Source organism: Ictidomys tridecemlineatus, chromosome 14 (genome assembly GCF_052094955.1).
Source record: "Ictidomys tridecemlineatus isolate mIctTri1 chromosome 14, mIctTri1.hap1, whole genome shotgun sequence".
Classification (NCBI taxonomy): domain Eukaryota; kingdom Metazoa; phylum Chordata; class Mammalia; order Rodentia; family Sciuridae; genus Ictidomys; species Ictidomys tridecemlineatus.
The window spans coordinates 40563014-40590589 of record NC_135490.1 but is presented as its reverse complement, the minus strand read 5'-3'; the positions used below and the strand labels follow the sequence as shown (position 1 = coordinate 40590589).

General features: G+C 32.7%; 1 protein-coding gene across 4 annotated transcripts in view; it reads left to right on the top strand.

Annotated features, from left to right (window-relative positions):
* Tusc3 (tumor suppressor candidate 3) overlaps positions 1-27576 on the top strand; it is a 317327-nt gene that overhangs the window by 196114 nt on the left and 93637 nt on the right. The window contains exons 10-11 of one of the 4 annotated variants that reach the window (XM_078031093.1): positions 12232-12294; positions 18127-18593. The exons of 2 other annotated variants lie outside the window; for them this stretch is intronic. In XM_078031093.1, the coding sequence (XP_077887219.1) occupies positions 12232-12250 (19 nt within the window). In that variant the 3' untranslated portion in view covers positions 12251-12294; positions 18127-18593. Of the gene's footprint in view, positions 1-12231; positions 12295-18126; positions 18594-27576 lie in introns of those variants that run through there. One more of the 4 variants, XM_078031094.1, reaches the window with a different exon arrangement.

Below are 27576 nucleotides of genomic sequence, written 5' to 3'. Positions count from 1 at the left end.
TGTATTTTTAAGTCTTTTATCTAGAATACCAAGAGCATTTAAATATCAATTCATTTTGATCTATAGCACTTAAAATATGTCAAAGGTAAAGATTGTATCTCTATATTCATTAAAATATAAACTACAGCAATATCTGCTGTGAGATCTTAAACCGTATTAGTTGACAGGAAAAAAAGTAAATAGCAAATTCTAGCTTTCCTTGTATTTCAGATCACATTATCATACCAGAATATCATTTACTATGTAGATTATTTTGACATAGCAATATGAGTAGGAAAAGTAGAGAAAAAAATAGAGATTTACCAGTTCCTTAAATTGTTATTTTTGATGGCAGTATTTTTTGGAATTATATGAATAGTTTTCAAGTTTGTGCTTTCTTTCAAGTCATGACAGTCATTTACTACAGTAACTCTCTACTACTCTGGGTTGTTTTACTTTTTTTTTTTTTTTTTGCTTGTTTTTTATTAACCAGGTTAAACATGTAAACCACCTGAGAAGCTTTTCCAAATTCATATTGTAGGCTTACCCAGATACACATAGTAAGCATATGTAAAATAGGATATACCTATTGATTTAATTGTAACTTTCTTACGTGTAACCGGTCCCATGCTCTTGCCAAGATTCTACCATCCTAACGAGATAGGAAGCCAGCTGAAGGCAAGCCTAAGACTTGAAATGTATATCAAATCCTCTTTAAAAAAAAAAAAAGGGAAAGGAAATCATGGCCACTAATGGTTTATGAATATGAAATTTTACATAGTTTGATGTAAATCCATAAATAAATGAGGAGCTACCAAGTAAAGAATCACAAGAGAGACTCAGTGTGCCAAACTGAGGTGTGGTATAGAGAAGTGAAAGGGAGACTTCTGGGTGCTGCAGTGGCCCTGCAGTGTTGTCTTTGATGTGCTGTTGTGTGGGTTTACCAGGTTGGTTTAAATATTCTAAATAGCATTTGGCTGATCTGTGGGGCAATTTTAGATTTAAATGGCATACAGGTAATTAAGCCATTTTAGAAAATGGGAGGTTTATGATAAAGGCATGGAAAGAAGTAAAGACAACTAAAAGCCTACTTGCCACACAACTAGATATCAGAGAAAAAAGGGTTTAGAAACAGGTCATAAGGATAAATTTGCTGCCCCTATTTTATGCTGCAGAGGTGACGGAATTATTTGGAGGTACAAACCTCTAATTTTTCTACCAGGGTAATTGAGTAATTTCTTTTCAACTCTCCTACCCTTGCTACCATGAATAATTTGTGAACTTTTTCTGAGAAGGGCCTGATTTCTTAAGTTTGTTACTCCCCAGTATGTGGCATGAAAGTTAAAGAGAACTTTCATTATTCCTCCTGATCGTAGGCCCTGGTCCTCCCTCTGAACTCCTTAAAGGTATCTCCATCACCACAATTACTTTCCATATTCATTAGTGTTATCTGTATATGTCAGGTGTCTGACTTTGTTGGTGCCATTCAAAGCTGAATGTAAATTAGGCATCTATTTCCACTGAAGGGAAGTCAAATAAAATGACAGATGCCTACAAAAGCATTAAGTGAACAGAGCAGTATTCAATTCAGCTAATTTGTGTATGTAATATAGCTTTTGAAGATACATCATTCACTTTCCTTACAGGTAGTTCTCAAAACTGACTTTACAAATACATGTAATGACCTCCATGAAATGGCAAAAATAATTGAATTTTTAAATGACATGAGTTAGCATCTATATGAAGATTGGTCAGAAGACAAACTGTTTTGAAATGTGATTTGTACAGTATTCCGGCTAGCATCCAGTGTAGTTCAAATTATAAAAGTTCAAGAATAATTTATGATGTCCTGTGCAGCAAATTAATAAATTTATTCAATGTTGGATCAAACAGTTATTGTGTTCCAGGTATTAGGGATATGACCATTAATAGGATAACCAAAATCTCTGCCCTCACTGAGCTTACATTCAAGTGGGGTGGGTGATGAGACAGAAAAACAAGTGAAAAGTATATTTCACTAATGATAATAAGGAGAAAGGGAATAGAGATGTGGTTTAAATCTGGATGATATTCCAAGGAGGTCATCATTGAGAAGGGACATTTTATTAATGACATAAAGGAAATGACTAGAATAAGCCTTATAGATACCTGGAAGAAGAATGTTCTAGGCACAGAGAACAGCAGGTTTAAGGACTCTTAAAAAGGCATGAGACCCTGAGAAACAGACAATTGTCTGGAGTATAGAGCAAGCAAGGGGTAGAGTATGGGAAGTGAGGCTGCTGAGGTCAGAGGTGAGGCCAGGCTGTAGATCATACAGGTTTTCATAGGACTTTCTAAGAACTTTTTTCTGAATGAAAGGGAGTCATTGGAGGATTTTAGAGAGCATTGACATGTATCTGTCTTATTTCTGTGCATTATGAAATTTCAGGATGCTTTATAAACATCCTGTATCTGACTGCTAATAGACCAATCCTCAGAATTGTTGTACAGATTGAGAAATTTTTTTTGATCCATTACTGGTAGGATTGAAAAAGTGCTTTATGCATTTTAAGATCTTGAAGATATTTTTCTTCCACTTATTTTGATTTTTAAAATAATCTCTGAAAACAATGTTATTTTTCACCTTATGAAAGAAGCACTATTTTGATAAGGCAGCAAATTCAATTTATTACACTTTAAAAAATAAAGTTCCTTTGAAAAAAAATGAATAAAATTTTAAAGGGACAAATATGCATTTGGGGCAGCATTTTATCATATTTATATAATTATTTAATGTTTGTTTCTTCCATTTTACAAAAGCTCTCTATGGACAAGAGCAAGCTTTGTCTTATTTGCTACTTTTCACTAGATTCTGGGACAAAGCTTATCACAGTGTGTAGTATTCAACAAATAAGTGCAATTTAATTTGTAATTACAGTATAGAACAAGTATTTTGGTGATAAAAATCTACTTCATGAATTGAAAAATGTATACAGACTGAAATCAAAACATGACCTAGAGTCTAATGAGGTTGAAGGGATGGCCTTTAATTTCTTTTGAATTGTTTTCCTCAGGCTTGAATGAAAATATTATGTACATGCACTTGTTTTGCCCATATGCTTTCTTGAAGAGCAAAATTGTGTTATGTTGAGGGAAAAAGTAAGAAGACTGATATGACAGACATTAAAACCTTAGGGGTTTTTTATAATTTTTACCTTACATAGACTAGGTAGGTTATCTGAAGTGATATGGAAAAGATTAGCTATTGTGTGTAAAAACTTGAACTTTACATTTTATATTCTTACAATAAGAAATGTATCTGTACGGGCTGGGGCTCAGTGGTAGAGCACCTGCCTTACAAATGTGAGGCACTGGGTTCAATCCTCAGCACCACATAAAAATAAAGATATTATGTCCTTCTACAACTAAAAATATATATTTAAAAGTGTAGCTATAGATATAATATGGATTCTCAGAACATTTTTCTTATGGTTCTTGTTACAAGTTTTTAGTTTTTGTTTTAATATGTAATAGCTAATACTGTTACATGTACTATCCAGGTTTTGTTTTTTTATTTTTTTTTAATGACAGTGGAATACATTACAGTTCTTATTACACATACACAGCACAACTTTTTACATCTCTGGTTGTATATAAAGTATGTTCACACCAATTCATGTCTTCATACATGTACTTTGGATGATGATATCTATTACATTCCACCAACCTTGCTAACCCCCTGTCCCCTCCATTTCCCTCCCACTCCTCTGACCTATCTAGAGTTCATCTATTCCTCCCATGCTTCCTCTCCCTACCCCACTACGAATCGGCCTCTTTATATCAGAGAAAACATTCTGCATTTTGAGGGGAGGATTGGCTAACTTCACTTAGCCTTGGAGAAGATAATGCTATCTATTTACCTGCAAATGCCATGATTTTAAACTTTTTTCCTGAGTAAAATTCCATTGTGTATATATGCCACTTTTTGTATCCATTCTTCTACTGAAGGGCATTTAGGTTGGCTCCACAGTTTAACTATTGTGAATTGTGCTGCTATAAACATTGATGTGGCTGTGTCCCTGTCGTATGCTGTCTTTAAGTTCTTTGGCGATAGACCAAGGAGAGGGATAGCTCCGTCAAATGGTGGTTCCATTCCCAATTTTCCAAGAAGTCTCCATACTGCTTTCCAGATTGTCTGCACCAATTTGCAGTCCCACCAGCAGTGTGTGAGTGTATCTTTTTTCTCACATTCTCGACAACACTTATTGTTTGTCTTCATAATAGCTGCCATTCTGACTGGAGATGATATCTTAAGAGAAATGCAAATCAAAACTACTCTAATTGCTAGAGATGATGAACATTTTTTCATATATTTGTTGATTGATTGTACATCCTCTTCTGTGAAGTGTGGGTTCAGGTCCTTGACCTATTTGTTGATTGGGTTATTTGTGTTTTTTGGTGCTTAGCTTTATATACTCTAGAGATTAGTGTTCTGATGAGTGAGGGGTAAAAATTTGCTCCCAGGATGTAGACTTTGTCTTCACCTCACAGATTGTTTCTTTTGGCACCAAAACAGACTGATAGACCAATGGTACAGAATAGAGGACACCGAGACTAACTGTCAAAATTACATTTATATTAGACAGAGGTGCCAAAAACATGCATTGGAGAAAAGATAGCCTCTTCAACAAATGGTGCTGGAAAAACTGGAAGTCAGTATGCAGCAGAATGAAATTAAATCCTTATCTCTCACAGTGCACACAAAACTCAACTCAAAGTGGATCAAGGACCTAGGAATTAAATCAGAGACTGTCTAGTAAAAGAAAAAGTAGGCCCTAATATGACTCCTTTAGTGAAAGATTTAAAAATCAAAAATAAATGGGATGGATTCAAACTAATAAGTTTCTTCTCAGCAGGTTCTGTTTTTTGACAGGTAAATCTTTCAATGACAATATCCTCTAATGGAATTTTCTAAATTTCACAGTGTGGTCAGAGGAATCCTTATTATCCTTACATTGTATTTGTCTGGTAGTCATACCAGCATCAATTGTAGACTTTTTCTCCCAAGAAGATTGTAATTACACATTAATTTCAGTTAGGATGATTTATCCAAATAGACTTTGGAATCAGGAATACTCTTCAAAGCTCTCATCAGTGATGCCATGTTGAAATATCTTCTGTTACTAGTGCTAATTAGCAAGAATTTTGAATTTTGCAAGGGTAGTCTATAAAAAAGTAGCTTATATCCTTTATTATTCACACTTAAATCCCTTATTTTATGATTGAGCAATTGAAATTGATCAAATGAAAGTTTACCTGTGCAGTCTTCATTCCAAGTTCTCTAAACTGTAGTGGTCCCTAGGTAATCCAGACCTTATGTTTTCGCACAAAACACTCTGTCTGGAATAGGTTTTCCTTTCCCCTCAAAGCAAACACCTTTTCAGAACTAACTCCAGTTGCTTCTTCTGAAAAGCCTTTTTTAAACTCCAGTAGGGAGTTCTCTCCACACCTGACACCTCAATACCCTTACAGTACTTTGGTATGTATCTTATGTGTACTATTTAGAACTCAATTTTCATATTGTCTGTTCTTCATTGAGTTCCTTTGGGTTTAGGAATTTAATGATTTGCCTTACACAGAAAAATTATAAATATTTGGCTAAAAGATTTGAAAGACTGAGGGATAAGGGAAGTTGCCCTAGTTCTAGCTCTGATTAACAGGATATTGGCCAAATTTTCTACTTTGCCTTAAAAACTAATAGCTTTAAATTAAATACCAATAATAAATTCTGCAATAGAATTTTCAAATTGAATCCATAGAATTTTGATTTTAACATTACCTGATACTAAGATCATTTTTTTAAGTCTTGAACCAAAGCAACTATTGAAAAGTATGTTTATAAAGAGATGTTTCCAAAGGTTCTTGCCTACTTTGTGTTAAACTAGTTGTTTTCAGTATTTTGGACATAATCTACTCTCAAAATGATACACAAATAGCATTAATAGTTACATGGAGATAGATACATTAGAGTTGCCTTAGTAATAAAGTTTCAGACATCTGTGATTGCATCCTCTCAACTTCATGCTTTGGTAATTCACTTCCTTGGGGTTTAATTTTCCACATATAATGAGGTAATAAGGTTGGAAAAATCAGATTTCTTCCCTGGTTCATGTGATAGTCAGCTTTATGTCGCTGTGACCAGTATACCTGGCAAGACCAACTCGGAGAAGGAAGAGTTTATTTTCACTCATGGTTTTACAGATTCAGTTTGTGGTCAGCCAACTCCATTTCTTTGGGCCTAAGGTGAGGCAGGATATCATGGTAGAGGAGAGCTGTTTAGTTCATGGCAACCAGGAAGTAGAGAAGGAGTGATGAACAAGGTACCGGGGACAAAATATGAACCCCAAAGGCACACCCCCACCCCCACAGTTACATTCCATGTGCCTACAGTTACCACCCAGTTAGTCCATTTAAGTGAATTAATTAATCCACTGATCTAATTAATGCAAGAATATTCAGATATAAAATTATATTATCTATCTCACCCATATGACTCAGGTAGGCAGTGCCTCCCGAAAGCTTAACATTTGGTCATTTTCAAGGAAATTTTTAAAACATTAAACAATCATAATCCTCAAATGTGGCTCTTAATCAGTTGAATAGTTTCTGTGCATAAAGAATTATGTGCTAAGTTATTTCACATTTACTGTCCAGTTTCAAATTTTGAATTAATAAAATGCTTTATAGACATGTTATGCTTACTATAAATAATTTTGATCTGTTTGGAGAAAGTAATTATGCCCATGAAACTAAGTATCAAAAGCTAATGGCAGTCTGTGTATGAAAATAATCTAGAGGTGGCAAAAATCACTGTGGGTTTGAATGAAAAGGGCTGACTCCAGAACATGGCTCAAATTAGATTAAAATTCCAGCCTTTAGACAAAATAGAGAAGAGTGGCTAACAATATTTCTTAAGCAGAACATTGTAAGATGCCAACAGAAATGTGTGACTGGTATCTTGTGAGGTTATAAGTCATTGCTGTGGCTTGATAAACAGTATGGATTGCTCAATGTAATTTTAGCCATAAATGCACTAATTAGTCAAAAGGATACAAAAAGAAATATATAACAAATGAAAATATTCTTATCACTTTGGGTGAATTTTAGGATAATTTTGCAGTTCAAATTCTAAATATTTCCAGAATTAGTTGTTTTTCCAGGTAAGTTTTGAGTCCTCTTCATAGTGATCTGGAATTTAGAACAGGAAAGGACCATGGAAATATTACCCTCAAACTCATATTACAGATGAGCCTGAGAGCATTTATCTTATTTGAGGTAGAAGTAGAACTTCTGATGATCAGCTCAGTTTTCTTTCTCCTGTGCCATATTCTTTTTGTACTTCATCTAATTCTTATATACCTGTAAATAAAAAGTTGTTTAATACTCATTCTTTTCTGAGCCATAGAGGATATTAATTCCATTCATTACAATATAGAGAAACATTATAATCAAAGAAAAATCAATTTTCCACTTAATTATTTCTCTAGCTGAAAAATTTCTGTGAGGTCTGGTACACAGTGACCTCAATAATCTGGTAGCCAACAAATCTTGACAATTTGATATTGAAGACCATGGTAATAACTTTCTAATCTGTTCTCTTGACTCCTTTGTGAGCTTGAGTAATTCAAGAGGAAGAAGCAGCTTTACTTAAGTTAGAATTTATCTTATTTTTTCCTTCATGATAAATTTTACAGATACATTAAATGGAACAATAGGAGATAGGCAGAAGAACTGAGTCGCTCACAGCATTAGCTGGTTAATAAAAATTGTTTTTATGTCCTTCAATTTACTAAATCAAAGCCACTATAATTTATATGGTGAAAGATATGATTCCTTTAATTTTTCTTTTATGTTTTATAATATTCTCCTTCAAATTTCTTCAGATCTTTACTGAGATTTCAACTGTTTTACCATTCAATTAAAATTATTCCTCTAGCTTAATTGTCACTTCCCATATTAAAGCCTTCATGTAGTTATCTTCAGCTTTTATGAGAATTACATATGATTCTGGCAAATTGCTCATCATGTGTCCGTAAATCCTTAATAGTATATATAGATAGCCCTCCTTATGTTTCATACTCATTTTTTTTGCTTTGTCAGGCCATGTAGGATATAAATTCCATTCAATACATTATAAAGGAGCATTAAGAACAAAGAAAAATATCTATTTTCCACTTACAAAACTTACTTGCTTTTATTAACTATATGTATGCTAATGTTACTTTTATAATGATGTATAAGATGTGTGGATCTACTTTATTCTGTTGAAATTTTGCTTTCAAGTTTTTCCCTTCAGAATTTTTAACAATTCTTAAATTATTATGTTAATATGTAAATTTTAAAAGTAGTATTAAAAAGGATTACAGAGATGTATATACCAGAATTCTGGACAAATCCTGAGCTAAATTCTAAAAACCTGGCAGAACAAGTTAAAAATATATGTATCTTTACAATTAATTAATTGGAGAAAGCAAAAACGATGGTAAAAGCAAGAGTGAAAAAGAAAAATAATTCTGAGACAAGTAGATGGACGAGATGATAAAAGAAGAGACCTTTTCCGTTGACTTTTCCTGTGAAAGTAGCTCCTTCAACTATGAACATAGCACCACATAGTAAAGGGACAGTCCGTATTCCCAGAAGCATTCATCTCTACTTTTAAAAAAGCAAATAAGCCTTCATATTAGGTAAAGGCAGGTTGTGAATGAAATGCAAGAAGCCATTATGTAAAAGGAATGTCCTAGAGTTATTTCTGAAAAGGCATTGGTAGATGTCTATTTTCAAAGAGCACCAAGCCTTATAATCTTTAACCATAGACCTTGGGATCCAAGAACTAAACCAATTCAGGCATTCTATGTCAGAAATACAGTGTGCTATGTTTATAGCAGGAAAGAAAGCTTTTGTTGGCTAAAACCAAATACTTGACTTTCTCAATTTTAACACGTATACCTAATTAAATAAGAGGTGAACTGCAAAGATAGTTACATATTCTCCTTCACAGTAGCTCTTAGAAAAACCTCTCATTTCTACACACTTTACAAAAATTATTTGCTGTATGCTTAAATGATGGAGGTTGTCCAACATCTTCCAAGTACAAGGAAGAGGATGTAATGGACAGTATGGGGCAGTTTCAGAGATTTAGAAAGTAACAGGTTAATGTGAGTATCTTTATAGACAGGTATTTTGGAGGAAATAAATGTACTTTGGGGAAAGTGGGAAGGTGATTTACTCACATTGGGTCAAGTGAAAGAAGCATAAAATTATCTCTCAGAAGGGCTGGGTGGTAGCTCTGTGATAGAGTACATGAAAGCTTGAGACTCTTTTATCCCTAGCATTCCCCCCACACCAAAAAAAAAAAAAAAAACCAAAATGCTTTGTAATAGTTAGTTCAGTGTAGATTGGTTGGAAAGCTTATGACTGAAAATGAAATTGGGAATAATTTCAGTGGAAATTATATTGATATTTCTTAGCACTTTCAGATGGGCTGGGATGAACTATTCTTGGTTTTTATGACTGGACAAATGATTCCAGTATATACTACTTGACTGGTGGTATAATCCAAGCTGAAAATGTCAACCTAATGCTACATGATTCTACTTCAGAATAAAACAGTACCTGGACAAAAAAAAAAAAAAAAAAAAAAAAAGTCTATGCTTGGGATAAGACCCTTGAAGTGTCTATTAGTAAAAATGTACATTAAAAATCGCTTGTAGCTATGGATTATTAGGCTTTAAGCCTAATATCAGATTACTTTCTTGAGTATTATGTCATTGTTCTCTGCTATTTATATCCTTCAGAATATTCCTTCAGAATTGCTATAAATTACAGCTTTTGTACCAGTCTGATAGATTTATATGGATAATTATCATTATACATAGCACCATGTCCATGATCATCTTTAAACCCATTTTTTTTCATTCTTACAATTTTGAATTCTATTTAATTTGAAACCCATAATTACTTCTACCTGGAGTGATCCTTTTCTGATTTTCATTATTTTAATCTTATTTTTATAAATTCTTGAACATTTATGCCCCCATATTTTCTCAGTATTTCACACTACAGAATTTGTTTCATCTTGATATATGTACACCGCTAAAGGCATAAAAAGCTATTTTAAATATATATATTTACATCCTATTTCTGTAAATCTTCCCTAAGTTTTAGTATTAATGGTGTATTCTACAGCAGCATTATGTTTTATACCATTACTAAAATCTCCCAAATTCCTTTGTTTCAATAAACAAACTTTCCTTGCTTGTGTGTCTCCTTGAACAAATTGTGTGAGTTTTCTAACCTTACATTTTCTTGTTTGTAAATTGGAGATGACTTCACTACCTCATTCTGTGTACCTGAAAGAATGCATATAGATCACTGTTGCTTGCTACATAGTATTAATTAATGTTTGATGTTAATTATCATTAATTTTGATATAATTATTTCAGATGTATTTAATCTACTTTTTTCTAAACAGGGCTTTAAAAAAACACACTAAACATTAAGTAGCTTTGTTTCATATTTGCATAATTCAGTTGAGTGAAGCAGTTTTTCCCTGAACCTTTTGATGAACTTAATTGGACTCCAGAGGCCCTTGATATTACCAATGAAATATAAGGTTTCTTATGAATTTTATCTAATTACCATCTGAGTTATATTGAGAAATTTTGCATGTTGAATAAAAATTGTTTTAGTTCTTGCCCTATTTTCTAAGAGCAAAGTGCTAATAAGGATACCTGATAGTCTTTACTTACTAGTAATTACCTTCTCTGTATTTCCCCCTGGCACCCTTACAAATTTTCTTCAGAAGACTTCTATGACACATATCTCTACTAACTGTCCTTTTGATGCCTAATCACCTCAAGATTATTTAACTGTTTTACATAGTGTGGTATAAGGCAGGAATAATAATAATTGAGTTCAAGTTTGTTTAATTTGGTATATTAGTAGCTGAAAGCTCTGGTTCTTCAGTTAGACAAATCTGAGTGTGCATCTTGGATCTTAACTTTAGGACTTCTGAGTTTTGTTTTTCCTCCGTTCTAAAATAGTGTTTTTCTGGTGTTAGAGACAGTTTCACTTGTTAGAGTAGTCTGTTATTTCTCTCTCTTTTGCAATATATTTAACTTTCTTGAGCCTCTTTCTTCATCTGTAAACTTCATATAATATTTACCTCAGAATTTTAAGGGGATAAATTTATAGCCACTGAAATACAGTGGGTTCTCAATACAAATTAATTATGTCATCCACATCTCTCCCTGTACCAGCCATTTTAGCACTAATTATTCATAGCACTTTACCAATTTACATTTTTTATTGTTTTCATGCACAACTGCTTCATGTGTTTAATTTCTTTCTAGAACACTGTAAGGCCTTTGGGAAAGATTCCTTGACAAATAAACCTTTTTTATATCTACAAAGTGCTATGCACATAGTAGGTGCTCATCCTATACTTGTTAATTCATTGTTTACTTAAAGATGTTAATTCTTATTGACTTCCAATAAGTGCAAAGTATCTATTAAATAGAGTGAAGAGCGCTGGTTTGCCAAATTGCATGACTTCAGGACATGCAATCCATATTGAATGGCACCCTCTAGAGTTGTGAGGTGATCCACACAACTAAAGGCATGTGTGGAAAGATAGTTATTCCAGAAACCTGATTGAGCTATCTTACAAGTAAAAAAGCAGAATGCAGTTTAATTAAACGTACAGTAGACACAGTCTCTCCTCTTATCTTATCATGAACTATAAGTATCGTTATACCTTTGGTTATTTTGGTAATTGATAATAGAAATGAAAGGCATTCTTAAGAATTCTGGGTAAAATACAATAGTGAATGAACAAGCATAACAAGGCCAAAAATTCTCAGGATGTACAGTGTATAGCAACGTAACATTTATCTGTACATCTTGTATGTACCTTTCATCTATAGAGAAATAAAATAGAAAAATATAGAAATAAATGTGGTGATCAGACCACAACACAATGTATGTCATTGACAAGAATTTTGCCATATTGCCTTTCTCATGCCGAGTCCATAAAAGGTCCAAAGATGTAGATGTGGTTTAGAAAAAGTGGGAGTGCTATAAAGGCACCATCTTGTATCTTATCTAGATAAAGAATACAGTGCTAAATCTTGTGATAATAATGTACAAATGGAAATTGAATCTTAAGGATTATTTTTTCCATATTGTTGTATTTCATTGTGGTGTATTGGAAAGTGATCTGGACTTTGAGTGAGAAGATCTGATTTGGACCATGGCACTTAAAAACTATAATCCCAGGCAAGTCTTTTAATCTTCTCTGAGCCTCAGTTTTCCTCATCTTTTAAATAAAGACCATATTTTATCTCATAAGTAAGACAAGTTATAGTAAATTTCTGTTTTACAAATGTAAGATAATTGTGAGACTCCTATAATTACAGTCTTATGCTGTTATACTTTGTTGCTACAGGGATAAATCTTCAGTATAAATTTCTACCAGTAGACTTTGACCCCTGGAATTAACCATTTTTGTAAATATCCAAACATATCCCCTCCACCTCAAAATGTACTTCTCTTTGTTATCAATTTGGAGAAGAAATGAAAACCTAGATCAATGAAAATGTGCTTAATTCTGCATAGGTAAAATAGTCAAATCTCTTTTCCCCTTAACAATATAAATAATATATACAAGATTAATAAAGCAAAACAAATCCTCCACACAGTTAACTTAATTACTCTTTTGTAAAACCAACATTTGATCATTTCAGATATAGATAATAGGAAATTCTACATTAACTTAAGTTTTGTAGAAAGTTGAAACCAATTTGATTCGACACCGCATATCCTAATTCCAGCATAAGAAACAGTCTGAGTTAACATGTACACAGAGGTGCTCTAGGGGACTGTTTCTGTTGGGGAAATTTAGCTCATTTACTCTGGCAGAAACAGCAACATTCTGCATCCCACTGGAAGCAGGGAAGGAATAGAAAGTTCCTGTCATGCAAATGTGTTGTTTTTCATCTATCCCTTGCCCTACATGCTAGCTTTATTGTCCCCCAGCCCACCCAAACCTAGTGTCCATGTTTCTTGCCATTCTTAACTATTAATAGTCATGTAGTCACAACTCCAGTGTGCCTCTCTTCAGGCTGCATGGAGAACTGGCCTTAGCAATAGGCTTGACGGCTATTATCCTGTATTACTTGTAGAAAGGTTTCCATTTTCAAAAATCTCTTTTCTTGCTAATAAAGGTCTGAATTTCTGTAGGCCTTTTCAAAAGACCGTTTATTTCAGACTTGAAGACTTTTCTGGGTTCAGGAATCTTCTATTATAGAGAAAAGAGCCCCAGGACTTTTGACTAAAGAGATCTGCCTAACAGCTCTAATGTACTGCTCCCTAGCATTCCCATTTAACACTTACAAATGTGAAGATTAAAAAAAAATTACAAGTTGAGTTGCACTAATCATTGGCCAATGAAACAGGAGTGAAAATTCAACCAGTGACCTGTGAAGAAATGAGGCCTTTCTTTCTGCACCCCCTCCCTTTTTGAATACAAAATCTGAACAGCTGTTTCTTTCACCACCTAAGTGATTTCTGGACAGAGTGCCTTTATGTAACCACTGGATCTCCCTGATTCCTTCCCCCAGTTTGAGACAGAAGGTAAGAGCAGTGCACAAGAAAATTCTGGGTAGCTGAAAATTCAACTATTTCCCAATTGGACAGAATGCATTCCTTCAGGAACATTGTGTACATGTTGATTTTTCAAGACACCAGGAACAGAGTAATTAATTCAAGGAAAAAGAAAAAAAAAAAGCAAACCACACATTCCCAGTTCAGATATTTCACCAGAAGGGAAGAGGACATGTTTTTATTATATCCTCCAATGACCACCCAGTGACCCAAGAAAAGCCAGAGTTCTCTTCATGCGACCTTTCTAGCAATTTAGGTGAACAGCCTCCCCCATCCCCTTTGAAACTTTTTACCCTGGATTTTCTAACGTGACACTCTTATCCCTTTTTTCTTTTAGGTTGCTTTTCAGTCCCAAATGTGTGTCAAATCTTGATCTTTCACTTGAGATCTAGATGTGAATACTACATTAACAGCTCACCTTGTGTCCAAAATCAATGTCATGTCTGCCTCCAAAACTGTTCTATTGCCACTTCTTGTTTTTCCTAAGACATTCTCGGTCATATGGGATACAGACCTTGGAATCATTTTGTGCTGATCTCATATCCTTGTCCTGTATTATGTCATTTGATTTGGTTTTCATCACTTTTCTATTCCCACTGATGCCATCTTAATTTACAGTTTACAGCTAGCTTCCTAATATATATCTTGATATTTAGTCATTATCCTTGGTATTATCCTAGTATAATTCCAGAGTTATCATTTTAAGATATGTACCAACTATGTAGCAACTTTCTTCAAACCCATTAGTAGCTGATGAGGAAGAATGGTGGCTGGGGGGGGGGGGGAATCAATGTATTACAGATAAGCAAAATGGGAAGGAAATAAAATTAATCAATAATCCCCACATCCAGATTATTAAATAACAGTTTAGCTTGCATATGCTTTAAATCTAGGGAAGGATTCTGTTACACACATCTTGTAAATCACATGTCTTTCATGTATCATGACCATATTTCAGTGACACTAACCATTTCCAAAGTATGATTTTACTAGCTATACAATAATATTGGATGATAAAACATGACTTTAAATTTGGGCTCATCTACACTTATAGTACAGTACAGCTTTCAGTGTAACCTATGGTTTAGTTCAGGAATCAGCAACTAATTCTTGCTTTGGTTTGCCCCACATTACTAATAATGGACTTTAGTTTAAATCATTGACAAAATATTCTATGATAGGTGAAAATTATATGAAATTTAAATTTCAGTGTCTTAATAAATTTTATTTGAAGCACATCCAGATTCATGTAGTATTCATGGCTGCTTTTATTCTACACCAGTTAATTTGAGTAGTTTTAAAAGGATCAATAGTCCAGAAAATTTAAAATATTTTCTTTCTGGATTTTTACAGAAAGTATACCAACTCCTTGTAACTCCTTGTTTAGCCATACAAAACATAGCACTTAATGAATTTTTGTGCTGTGATACCTTTGTGTATTCAGCTTCTTTAGACTAGACTATCCCATCATTTTACTTATTCCAATGTCAGCTTTGTTTCATTTGTTTTTAAATTCTGTAGCCCTATGACTCAACAACACATTAACTAATTTGAGCAGGTTTATCCCCTGTAGATAAAAACATAAGAACTATGTCTTTCAGTCCTTCCATTTTCTGCATACCTTCTGTGTATAATACTCAACATTATTGATAAGCATTTAACAAAGAACTATTGATTATTTAAATTTTATCCAGACTGTAAAGTCAATTTCATCAAGTTTCCTAGAAAAACTTATTTTGAATTTCAAATAACAGACTTGGTAATGAATTATTAGAACATCATTCCTCAGCAAGTCAAGGCAGCATTTTATCTAAATCCTGGATATTTGAGGGAGTCATGAGGAGAGCGCCATTCTTAAAGAGAATTGTTTAAGATCATCATCTCATTATCTTTTTGTATACAGGTATTCATCTGCAGCCCTCACATACTTTAAGAAAGTTATGCAGACTGGAAAGGGGATAGTTGAAAACATTCATGCTGAGGGAAGGGAGCATGTGAGAATTTGTGCTAGTTCTGCCCTGCTATCAAAGCTCAGTGTGTACAGTTTACTACCCATGCTTCTATTTTATATTGCTACCCCAGTTAAAGTTGCCCATGCATGTTTTCACTCCAGTATAAGGTGGCCACAGTCATTAATGATTATAGATATGCAGACTTATATACTTTTTAGTATTTGTGACACTTATACATTTTTGTGATAAACATTAAGAAAAATATCCAAGCACTGTTGGGAGTATAAATCAATAAAAACTATTATGCTTTTAGATTATACATCAAAATTATTAGACAAGTAAATGTGAAAAGAGAAAAAATTCAGCTAGATAGAAATGAGAGATTAATCCCTTGAGTGATGATATCAGTATAAAACATTCATATTGAGCATTATCTTTGACATTTAATATTTATATATTGAAAATAAAAACATGAAATCCTGAATGATCGATTACCTTAAAAAGTATGAACTCTTATTCGTTAACATTTTAACAAAATTAACACTTTTGTGTTCATGTCTTTACATGTATTTATTCAAGATATTGGAAAGATTTTTATACCTCATTTTTTATGAAAAGAAACCTACTTAATAGATTTATCCTTTGTTGTAGGACAATAAATAGAATGAACAGTTGGAGATTGAACATACTTGTCATTTCATAATAAGATATAAACCAGCAATTATTTTTATTGCAGCATGTTTTAGAAGTAATCACTGAGCATTTCAGTTTGGAAGAACTAGAATGAGAAAATAGCATAATAAGGATTTTAGTCTATTTTCATATAAAATGTAGTCATAAAAATCCTTTTACTCTGTAAATATATCAGCATCTAAATATCACATAACTTTGACCTTTTTAGCTTTAAAAATTCAGGCATTATAAAATTATAAAGCGTCATATTATTTTTGCTTTTATGCAGGTATATTTTTAACAATAATCAAAGGTTATCTTTATTGGTGTACATTTTGAAACTTTCAGATTTTTTTTTTAAGAACTAATCAAAAACCCCACAGGTCCTCCATTTCTAGTTCCAGTTTTTCCAACTCTATGGTTTAAAATACTTTATGGTTTCTTTTTTCATTAGCCATCATTCTTTCATTAACTTTATCTTCAGGGTGAGCTTATAATTGAGGAAAGGAAATGCCAACAAGTTTATCTGTAAGTGACATACCTATCTTTTTTGCCATCGGTATAGTGAAAGGTGGCATGAATTAAGCAGCTACCAAAGCTTGGTGTTCTACTGAGGTTTATTGCTGGCATTCTTCATGGAGATGGTTACCCCTTCAGCACTTTAGTTATAACTTATCTTGAAAAATAAAAGAAGTATCCTGATAATCAGCATGATTTGATAATTTCTTAAATACACGTATACTAATTATTCTTCTTGTGTTGTATAACTTTATAAATAACACTACAATGTAAATAATTATGTAATTACTAATATTGATGTAACTATTTTTGTACTTTAAAAACAATGTATAAATATATTTTATGCCTTATAATAAAATGCATATTTTAAAATGTGTTTAGTTTAGCACAATACAAGAATCATAAAATACTAGCACTGGAAAAAATTTGGAAATCATTCAAAACAAGCATACCCTTCACTAATGAGGAAACCGAGGTTCAGAAAGACAATACAATATGCCTAGGATATAATAAATTTAAACAGTTTGAACAGTTTTCCACAGTATGGTTTTCAGCTGCAGTAATCACTAGTTTCTTTTGTGCTTCAATATTTAGTTAACAATTATTTGTGTCTTATTCATTTGTGAAAACTCAAAAATATACCACATCTTGGCAGACAGGTACAAATATAAAATTTAAACTTAATAAATTATTTAAGATATCTTACAAAGTTAAATTCTTGTTTACAAAATAAAACTTTGCTTAGGGATATTAAAAGAATATTTCTATTTTTCTTTTAGTTCTATATGTACTAGCATCTGTTTGTAATATTGTTTTATCAAAATCTATTGACAATTTTAATTACATGTACATTGTTTTTGACTGTCCAATATAATGAAATTGCAAACCACAGTAACAAAAGACCAAATATTTAAATAACTATGGTTTATGTAAGGAATTATAAATAAGAAAAACAATATTTTCTTTAGGACATTCAAATATTTCAGTCCATTTCCTTTATTTCCCTACATTATCATTCTAAATGTTTAACTATTGTTCTAGCCAGCCCAATGATGAGAGATGCTTTTATAAACACAATTCAAATCATCACATCTTTTCTCACCTCTGACCCTATTCTCACTGTAAGCCTGACCCCTTTACAGAAACTAGTTTCAAAAAAATAGCCCTGTTAGCAAAGTTACAAAAAGATGGATTTATAAAATCATGACATTTGTTGCTTTTACATGTACTAATTTAGAATGGATTAAAAAGCATATCATGTTTTTCTTATGTTCAGTACATAATAATTTTCTTTCTTTTTCAGCTTTTTAATTAAATGAAGCCAAGTGGGAGTTGCATAAAGTGAATGTTTACCACGAAGATAAACTGTTCCTGACATTAAAATATTTGTACTTCTTGAGTTCATTTCTTTGTCAATTGTGATAAGCTAGCTTATTCTTGTATACTTTTTTAAAACTGTGGGTTTTCCTAGTGAATTTAATTTATAGAAATAGATGGTAGCATTTAGTAATCTACAAGAGAAACAGTGTTTTTCAAGCATATTCAGTGTATGCCACAGGATTGAAATAAGTGACAATGTAACTATAAACTGTTTTAGAACTGTTCACTCATTTGTAAGGGAAACCACAGTGTTAGTTAAGGAAACCTATGGAATGTATGTTAAAGAATTATTAGTGTTGTACAGGGATAAAGCATATGCATGAAAACATGTCATGTATGGAAAATTATACTACTGCAGTTTCAGTTATAAAGGACGTGCCCTGTTGCAAATAGTGTTTTGTTCTTATTAATCATAACTAGTTCAAAGTGTATAGGATGAATGATACCAGCAATTTGGATAACTAGCCTAGGAAAAAGAGTTTCTTCATGGATTCTCAATCTAAAGCAAATATGCACTAAATCAACATGTCTCAAAGCCATCATACAATGGAAGCAAAATAAAATTACAAATTAATATTTATTCATCTTTACAAGGATCATCCAGGAATCCAAATTTATAAGAGCAAACTTAACCCAATATGGCCATTTTCCTTTTGTTTTATGGAAGCAACTTTCATCAAAGCCCCATGCCCTAAATCCTTATGAAAGGTTAGTTTTCCTGGGATGAGTGAATAACACAATGAAGCTTTTTTGAAAACCAAACACTGGAATGTAATATTGTGTTTGTATCCTGGTTTAGTTTATAAAGTACATTCACATACATTATGATATCTGTTCTTCACAACAACCTTGAAATTTAGACAGGAAATGTAAATTTTGTCAGAGTTATAGGAATAATGGAAGCAGAAAGCCAAAAATAAAACATTGTACTCATAATTAGGATTTCCAAACTCTCAAACCTCTACTTCTTACTCTGTAGTGCAACTCAAAGATAGATATAGGAAAATAATTCTTTATTCAGTAAGTCAAAACTTATTATCTAATTTTCATTAAGAGCTGAATAATTAACCGCAGAGCATTTTGTCTATTGGAAGTTCTAGCTATATACTCTCAGACAGGAATTGGGTATGTTCCACTGAGTTTACTTCTTTTGTACCTGTGAATTTCAGTGAAGAATGTGGGATATAAAAATCTACTGATGCATGTTCATCAAGCCATATCCCAGGGCAATATGTGTGCTAGCAGGGTGAAAGGTATCTTTTCAAAACATAATATTTAGTGAAAATAATTCAGAACTATATTAACCTCATCATATATTCCCCAAGTTTATTATTAAAAACACTAATTTCCCTAGTTCCTAATCACAGATTGATAATAATAAATTCATGGAAATTATGGAAATGGTACTTATGGAAAAGTATATATGAGAATAATTATTTGTTTCAAGCTTATCCCTAGGTAGTAACTGACTTGTAATTCTTAACTGCTTATAATTTTAAGCCACTTAATATTTTTATGGTCCTAAAAGTTCACTTGGGACTTCAGATAGAGTTTGAGACCAAATTTTTTACTTTAGTTGGTCCCCTTAAATCTCAAAATTATCTTCTAGTTAGTATGCATTTGATTAAATGATGATATTGACAAAGCACATTAATTTCTCTACAAAGCTTTTTTTGTTTTAAATCATGACCAATCAGATCATTCTCAGACAGACCCTATGACCAAGATAAGAAATACTTCCTAATCCCATATAAGTTTTCCACCTTCTATTTTATAATTGCCTATGAACATTAGAAGTAATTTCATCAATAAAAAATTCTTTCTAAAGTGCATAGTTTAGCTTCACTAAAGATAATTGTTGCATTGGTGATATTACTCTAGAGGGAAATAAACTGTCTCAACAAATCATTTCTAGTAAGTGCTGTAAGCAAAACTGCCAAGAGTGACTCAATATATAGTGTGCTTACAGAATGCTGTATGTGCAAAATCACATACCTAATATGTTCATTACCTTTGCTGGACAATTAGAATTTATTTGTATCTGGTACGTTACATCCTACAGTATCACTTTACAGGCAGATTCATTGTATTAAACTCATAAATTGATTATATATTTATCCAACTCCAGTTAGAATTTAAAAAAAAACACACACTTTTCTGCCTGAATAAAAAAAATCCTAATACAAAATTTCATCCAAAGGAGTTTCATTTAATAACATATGATGAATAACTTGTTGCATTTTGTTTGGCATATAGTTCTTTGCATTAGATATTTGCATGAGTAAGCCCAATAGTGTTTCACACTTACCATAATTTTCTTTTACGTATAAAGAATATTCCTTGTCGATTACAATTCAATGGGCATTGCAATTTGGGGAAATTAGATCTTGCTCTAACCACACAGCTTGACAAGTGTTCCTTTTCTATTACGAGAACCTTCCTAAGGGTACTTAAAGAGAATAGTTATTCTTAATAAGGCATGATGTTATTTTTTAAAAAAATAATTATATTTTAGTTGTAGGAGAACACACAACATCCTTTTTTTTTTTTTAACGTGGTGCTGAGGCTCGAATCCAATGCCTCACGCATGCTAGGCGAGCACTCCACCACTGAGCCACAACCCCAGCCCATGACATTATTTTTATATCAGTGACATTAACATATGGTGTTTTAGGAAGGTCTATAATGGGCAAACACATCATCTAAAGAATTAGGGACAAAATATTTGAAAGGATTTTAGGAGCCTTAATGTACTGCAGAGTTCACACAGCTTATAAAGTTTTAAATATTGAAACATGGTTAATTTTCATACACCAAGAAAATTTGTACTGCATCAGACTAATCATGTAACTAGTGATTTTTTCTGATAGTAGGGAAAAGGGTGAGTGTTATTGCTAGTCATACTTAAAAATGGTATAAGTATGCTCCAAAAGTTACAAATTTCTCATAATTCATAAAGATCTGTTATTAGTTTTTCCATATTCCTTACATATATTTATATATTGAGAATACACATGTTTATATCATGTGTATAAACATTTATATGACGAGAATATAAGTAGTTACATAGTGTTTTTAAAAAGCATGGGAGGAATAGATGAATTCTAGATGGGGCAGAGGGATGGGAGGCAAAGGGAGGGGGCAGGAGATTAGCAAAGATGGTGGAATTTGATAGACATCATTATCCAAAGTACATGTCTGAAGACACGAATTGGTGTCAACATACTTTATATACAACCAGAGATATGGAAAATTGTGCTGTATAAGTGTAAGAAGAATTGTAATGCATTCAAATTTAAAAAAAATTTTAAAGCATTTCACATTCAGAGTGTAATAGGAAAATTATGTCACAATCACTTAGATGTGAGTATATTTCCATTAAAAATTAAGCGTATCAGTAAAAATTACATCGTCAGGAAGGGACACACTCCTCCATGGAAACACTGGCCAAAAAAACTATCAATTTTATTACAAGTCTGTAAAATAGAGGTTTATAGCATCCAAGCAAATGTTTAAATCAAGTTCTAAGGTAACTGAGAGCCAGTAGTTTATCTTAATGGGTTTTATCTTACCCTACCTCCTCTTTCCTCCCCAGTCAGTCACTTCTTACAACATGGTGTCCAGCATTTCTGGTGTAGGTTTCTATTTCTGGAGGAAGCAGAATTGGTGTTCTTCCCAAGACATAGATGATACAAGGGCAAATTACTAGACTAACAAATGAGTCTGCAGCTAGACTAAGAAACAAGTCTGCAGGGGGAAAAAAAAGGGCTGTAGTGAGAAAGATTTCTTAAAAGCATTGAAAGGTAAATGAATAAACCACTGTTGCTTGGGGCAAAAGATTGTGTTGGGACAAACAATGGACAGTTGAAAGGCTGGGAGGAAAAGCTACAGAATGAAATACTTTGGAGAATAATCTCTCTCAATGTTCCCACATATGCCAGGGACTCTAGAGCACCATATAGATTGCCAGGGCAGGGTGTTTTGCTAAGGCAAAACCCTGAGAAGATGCTGAACTTTGACCTCTTGCTGCTCTGACAACTCCCCCAAGTAGGAGGTGAAGTCTAAATCAGCATTTCTGGGTACATATTGAAGGAATGCACTATATAGTCATGCTGCAAAGATTGGGAGAATATCTTTCATTTTTTTTGTTTGCACACATTTTAAGGAAAGCTCTTTCAAATGTGAAACCACTAGACAACTACTAAGCTAATGAAGTAGAAACTCCACTGGACAGACATAAAAAATCATTTTTACAAAAGTAGTTTTTAAAAGTCATCAGGCTGAGGCTGTAGCTCAATGGTAAAGCGCTTGCCTCGCTTGCATGAGGCACTGGGTTCAATCCTCAGCACTACATAAAAATAAGGATATTCTGTGTTCATCTACAACTAAATATTTTTTAAATAAAACTTAAAAAATATAAAAGTCACTAAGCAAACAGTTCCAGTCCACAACATGCAACAGTGACAAAACTTGAGAGCAGATTCCGATTCACAGGTGCCATAATATTAATAATATCCAGTTTATTAAAAACAATGCATAAGATATATACACAAAGTGACAAAGTACAGCTCATTCATAAATAAAAAAATTAACAGAAACCCTGTGAGGTATTATATTGAACTTATTAGACAAGGCCTTTAGTATTAAAGTTATAGGAAACTATGAACTATGAGCTAAAGCAAGTAGGGAGAATGCTGGATCAAATTAAAATATACCAATAAAATTATAAAAAGGTGTCAAGTAGAAATTCTAATGTTGATGATTACAATAATTAGTAGCTTATTAACAACCAAAATAGTAGAATTAACAATAATAAAAAATTCAGTATAAAATAGAAAAAGTTACTATAAAAGGTTCAGCAGCAGAACAGATGGAGAAAAGAACAAACTTGAAACTAGGTGAGTTGAAGTGATACTGTTCACTTTTCTAATTATATTAGACTGTAAGTAAGAGATGAGTCCATCAGACCATCAAACATACCAATATACATATTGCATGAGTTCCAGAAGGAGAAAAAAGAATATTTGAAGAAATCTGAAAAATATACCAAATATGAAGAAAGACACAAATTCCTATTAGCGAGCTCAAGAAATTCTCACTAGTAGAAATTCAAGGAGATCCAGAGTTGAAGCACATTTTAAGTCAAACTCTATACAAAGAATTTTGAAAGCAGGAAAAGTAATTTAATATGCAAAGATTGTTTAATAAGATTAACATCCAATTGCTTATTACAGACAATCAAGGAAGAAGGCATTTTAAAGTGCTGAAAGAAATTGTCAACAGAATTCTTTTTCTGGCAAAGTAGCCTTCAAAGGGAATGATAAATTAATACTTCCCTGATAAGGAGTCTGTTGTTTATAGGTCTGTGCTATGAAACACAAAGGGAGTACTTCAATCTATAGTGGAACACAGTAAAAGCCTCGGGAAAAAAATAATGAGCATTGGTAAAGAAATAATTAAAGATGAAAAATTTTAGTAACTTGTATAATATAATTATAAATCTATGTTAAAAGATAATATGTTCGTGTAATTTGTGACAACAAAAGAATGTATGTGATTGTATAGGAAACTAAGTTGACATAATTTATGTATTAAATTCATGCAGAAGAGGAAATAAGGGAATTAAATTGTATGTTAAAGAAAATAACTAAGAGCAGTAATTGAATAATTGAGGAACACCAAAGATGTTTAACATATAGAAGACAATTTGCAGAATAGCAGAAGTCTTCCTATCAGTAATCACTCTGAATGTAATTGCATTTAAAGCCTCAATAAAAAGCAAAGATTGGCACAACGGATTTTAAAAATAGGATGAACCTTCATGCTGATTGTAAGAGACTCCCTTTAGATCCAGGCATGAATAGGTTGAAAGTGAGTGGACAGAAAAAGATATTCCATGTAAATAACCACCAAAGGAAGATAAGCAAATAGAAGCCAATGCAGTGTACAGGCCAATAAGTTCAAGCAACATATATAACATTCCTCTAAAAAGAGCAGAATATGTATTTTTCGAAGTTCACATGAAATATTCTTCAATATAGACCAAAGTTGAGACAATTCTCCAGTTTAAAAAAATTGAAATCATGCAAATTATCTTCTCCAAACCACAAGAGAATGAAACTTCAAATAAAAGCTGAAAAACTATGGATTAGCCAAAACATGTTGATCATAGAAGAAATAAGGGAAATTAGTAAATACTTTGAGACAAGTGCAAACAAAAATGTTACATATGAAAACTTTTGACATCTAATGCAAACAATGTTCAAAGAGTTGCTTGTAACTGCAAATGTTCAGATTTAAAACAGTTTCAGATTAGCATCCTAAATTTTTCTAATTTTTATGAATATACACTAAACTGAAACCAAAACGAGCAGATGGGTAGAAATAATCAAAAGTAGAATAGAGCATTTATGCAGAACCTGCATCCAACATTCAGAATGAAAGGTGTAAAGATCTCCATCCAAAAATCTGGATAAGGATGCACAGTTGTACTGCTTCTGTTCAACATTGTGCTGCATGTTTTAGACACGATAGTTAGGGAGGAAAATATGAATTGGAAAGGAAGACAAAATTACATCTATTCACAGATCACATGATATTTATTTACATAAATCCTAAAGAGTCTTTTAAACTATTAAAAATAAGGCACAAATTTGCAGAATGCAAAATTAACAAGTAAAAATTGTGTTTTATATACTAATGTTTTATAATCTGAAAATGGATGTTAATAAGTCAGTTCCTTTAATAGTAGAATCTAAATAGATAAAGTAATTTGAGATTAACAGAGGAACAAAAAAAATATGAAAGAAATAAGACCTAAACAAATGAAAAGGCATCCTGTATTCATACAATGAGATATTGTTAAGAGGATAATCTCCTCTAAGTGGTCTATATATTCAATTACCTATTAAAATCCAATAGTTCTTTAAAGGAGGAAGGAGAACTAGTTCTAAGGTTCATATGAAGAACATGCATCCCTAAATAAGCAGTGCAATATTGAAAAAGAGCATAGTTGGAAGACTCAGATTTGTGACTTCAAAACTTATAATCCTTCATTCATAGGAATATTGGTACTGACAAAATACCAAACATAGTGACAAACTTACAGATTAATGGAATAAAATTGAGGATCCAAAAAATACCTATAATCTCATCTACTGCTTTCCAACAAGGGCACATTCAATGGGGACATACTGTCTTCAACAAGTGGTACTGGTACAACTGAATTTTCACTTGGAAAGGATGAAGTGGGTCCCTTCCTCTTGTCATATATGTGCTAACCCATAAAACTCTTAGAAGGAATGGTAGCTGTCAATCTTTATGACCTTGGATCTGACAGTGGTTTCTTAGATTTACACCAGAAGAACAAGTAACAAAATAGATATATTGGACTTGTTGAAATTTAAAAAACAAATGTAGTATCAACTACATTGAAAGTGAAAAGACAACTTGGAGAAATAGAGAATATTTGCAAGTCACTTGTCTGATGAGGACCTAGTACCTAGAATATATAAAAAATTGTAACTTAAAAGTCATACATGAAAAGACAGAATTCCAATTTAAACATGTAGTGTGAGTCAAATTATGTCTCCCCAAACAAAAATATGGTAAATCCTAACACCAGTACTTCAGAATGTGACCTTGTTTGAAGAGTTGATGCAGTTATAATCAGTTACAATGAGGTTCATCATGACTAAAAAAGTAGATTTACAGGTGTATGTAGTGTCCATAGTGGTGAAAAATCCAACATGTAATTATTTTAAACAAAAGAGGCATTGCTCCTGAATTTGGTTTTCTATTTTCCTGTGCTTTTGTATAGATTAGTGTGAGATAAAAATGAGCAGAAAACAATAAAATCAAGTTTGATAAAGGGGAATTAAATGATGAGGATAAGACTAATAGTTTTTCTATTGTTTCAAATGAATAGTTTCTATATGATGAAACCCTTTTTGCTGATCACTATGGAAAAGGGGAGTAAGCCAGAAGAATGTTTTAACTGGTGATTGATTTTATATCTTCAGCTGATTATGAGCAAAATTCAAACTAATGTTAAAGCTTTAAAAACAAACCAAAAAAAAAAAAAAAAGGATTCTCAGTATGTCCGTTTCATCAGTAATCATGTAACTATACTTTTGTTCTGATCCCTCATGTAACTACACTTTTGTTTTGTGATCCCTAAAAGGCATTTCTACCTTTGATGTATATTTTAGTTTCCTTTATGAAAGGGTAAGTATACTAGGGGAAAAAAAATAAAAGTGGGCACATGGCTTACCATTTCTTTGGGAGAGGGGACTGTTGCTTGATACCTCTGGAATACTATTTTTGAACCATCTTTGCAGTACTTAGTATATCAATGTACTATTTTTAAATTTCGGTGCTATGGTATTTAAAATGCATGATTTAAATTTCTCTTCATGAACACATTCATATATGTAAGTTTTGATACAGCTGGCTTTAAAATCTTCATCATCTTATTGTGTAGTTTCTAACACCTGGCTTTACTTTGCTATATGTTCAAATCAAGTAACTTTTTGTGGGGGGGGGGGATTTACTGTAATATTTTTGCTTCATCTGTAATTGACAATAAGCTATATTCTCACTTAAAACAAGTACTTTTATCATCAACCATCCTGCATGATATAATTACAAAATACAATATCCAAAAAGGGCTTTAAAGTGGGTAATTTTAGATATCTTCCAAAAATTCGTGTGTGTGTGTGTGTGTGTGTGTGTGTGTGTGAGAGAGAGAGAGAGAGAGAGAGAGAGAGAGAGAGAGAGAGAGAGAGAGAGAGAGAGAAACAGGAAAAACAAATTTTAGTTCACCGTCACTTACCTTCTGTGTTGCTTTTTCTGCCTTTATTTCAATAAAGTGGTGGTACTATGCTAATGCAGGCAGGTATGCAACCCAGAATACACTTTACATGTTTCTTTGTATATCCCACCACCCCACCACCACCACCAAATCAGATTCTCACAAGGTTCTTTTCCAGCTAGAGTTTTCTTTTGAAGAGTAGAAGACATAAAGAGAGGGGACGTTTTCCCGACTTAATTTTAAACTGTGGAATAGGTAAACTAAAGGACAAGTCATCTGCTGCTTAAAGTCTCCATCTTCTAAGATATCAAGAATAACACTCCAAAAGAAATACACCAATGCTCCAGAAAATTCAAGGTACAATGATTACCTTTACCCCTTTCGGGGGAGGAGTGGGGTAGAGGTTGAATTGGGAGGTGTTTCCAAGCTATTCCCAAAAATGAAGAAGGGAAAAAAAAAGCATAATTTGCCTCAGTGGTTTTTCTGTACTACACATTTCCCTAACTTCAGTCATTGTTACTCATAAAGGGAGACTTTTGCCATATATTGGTGCTATTGCAC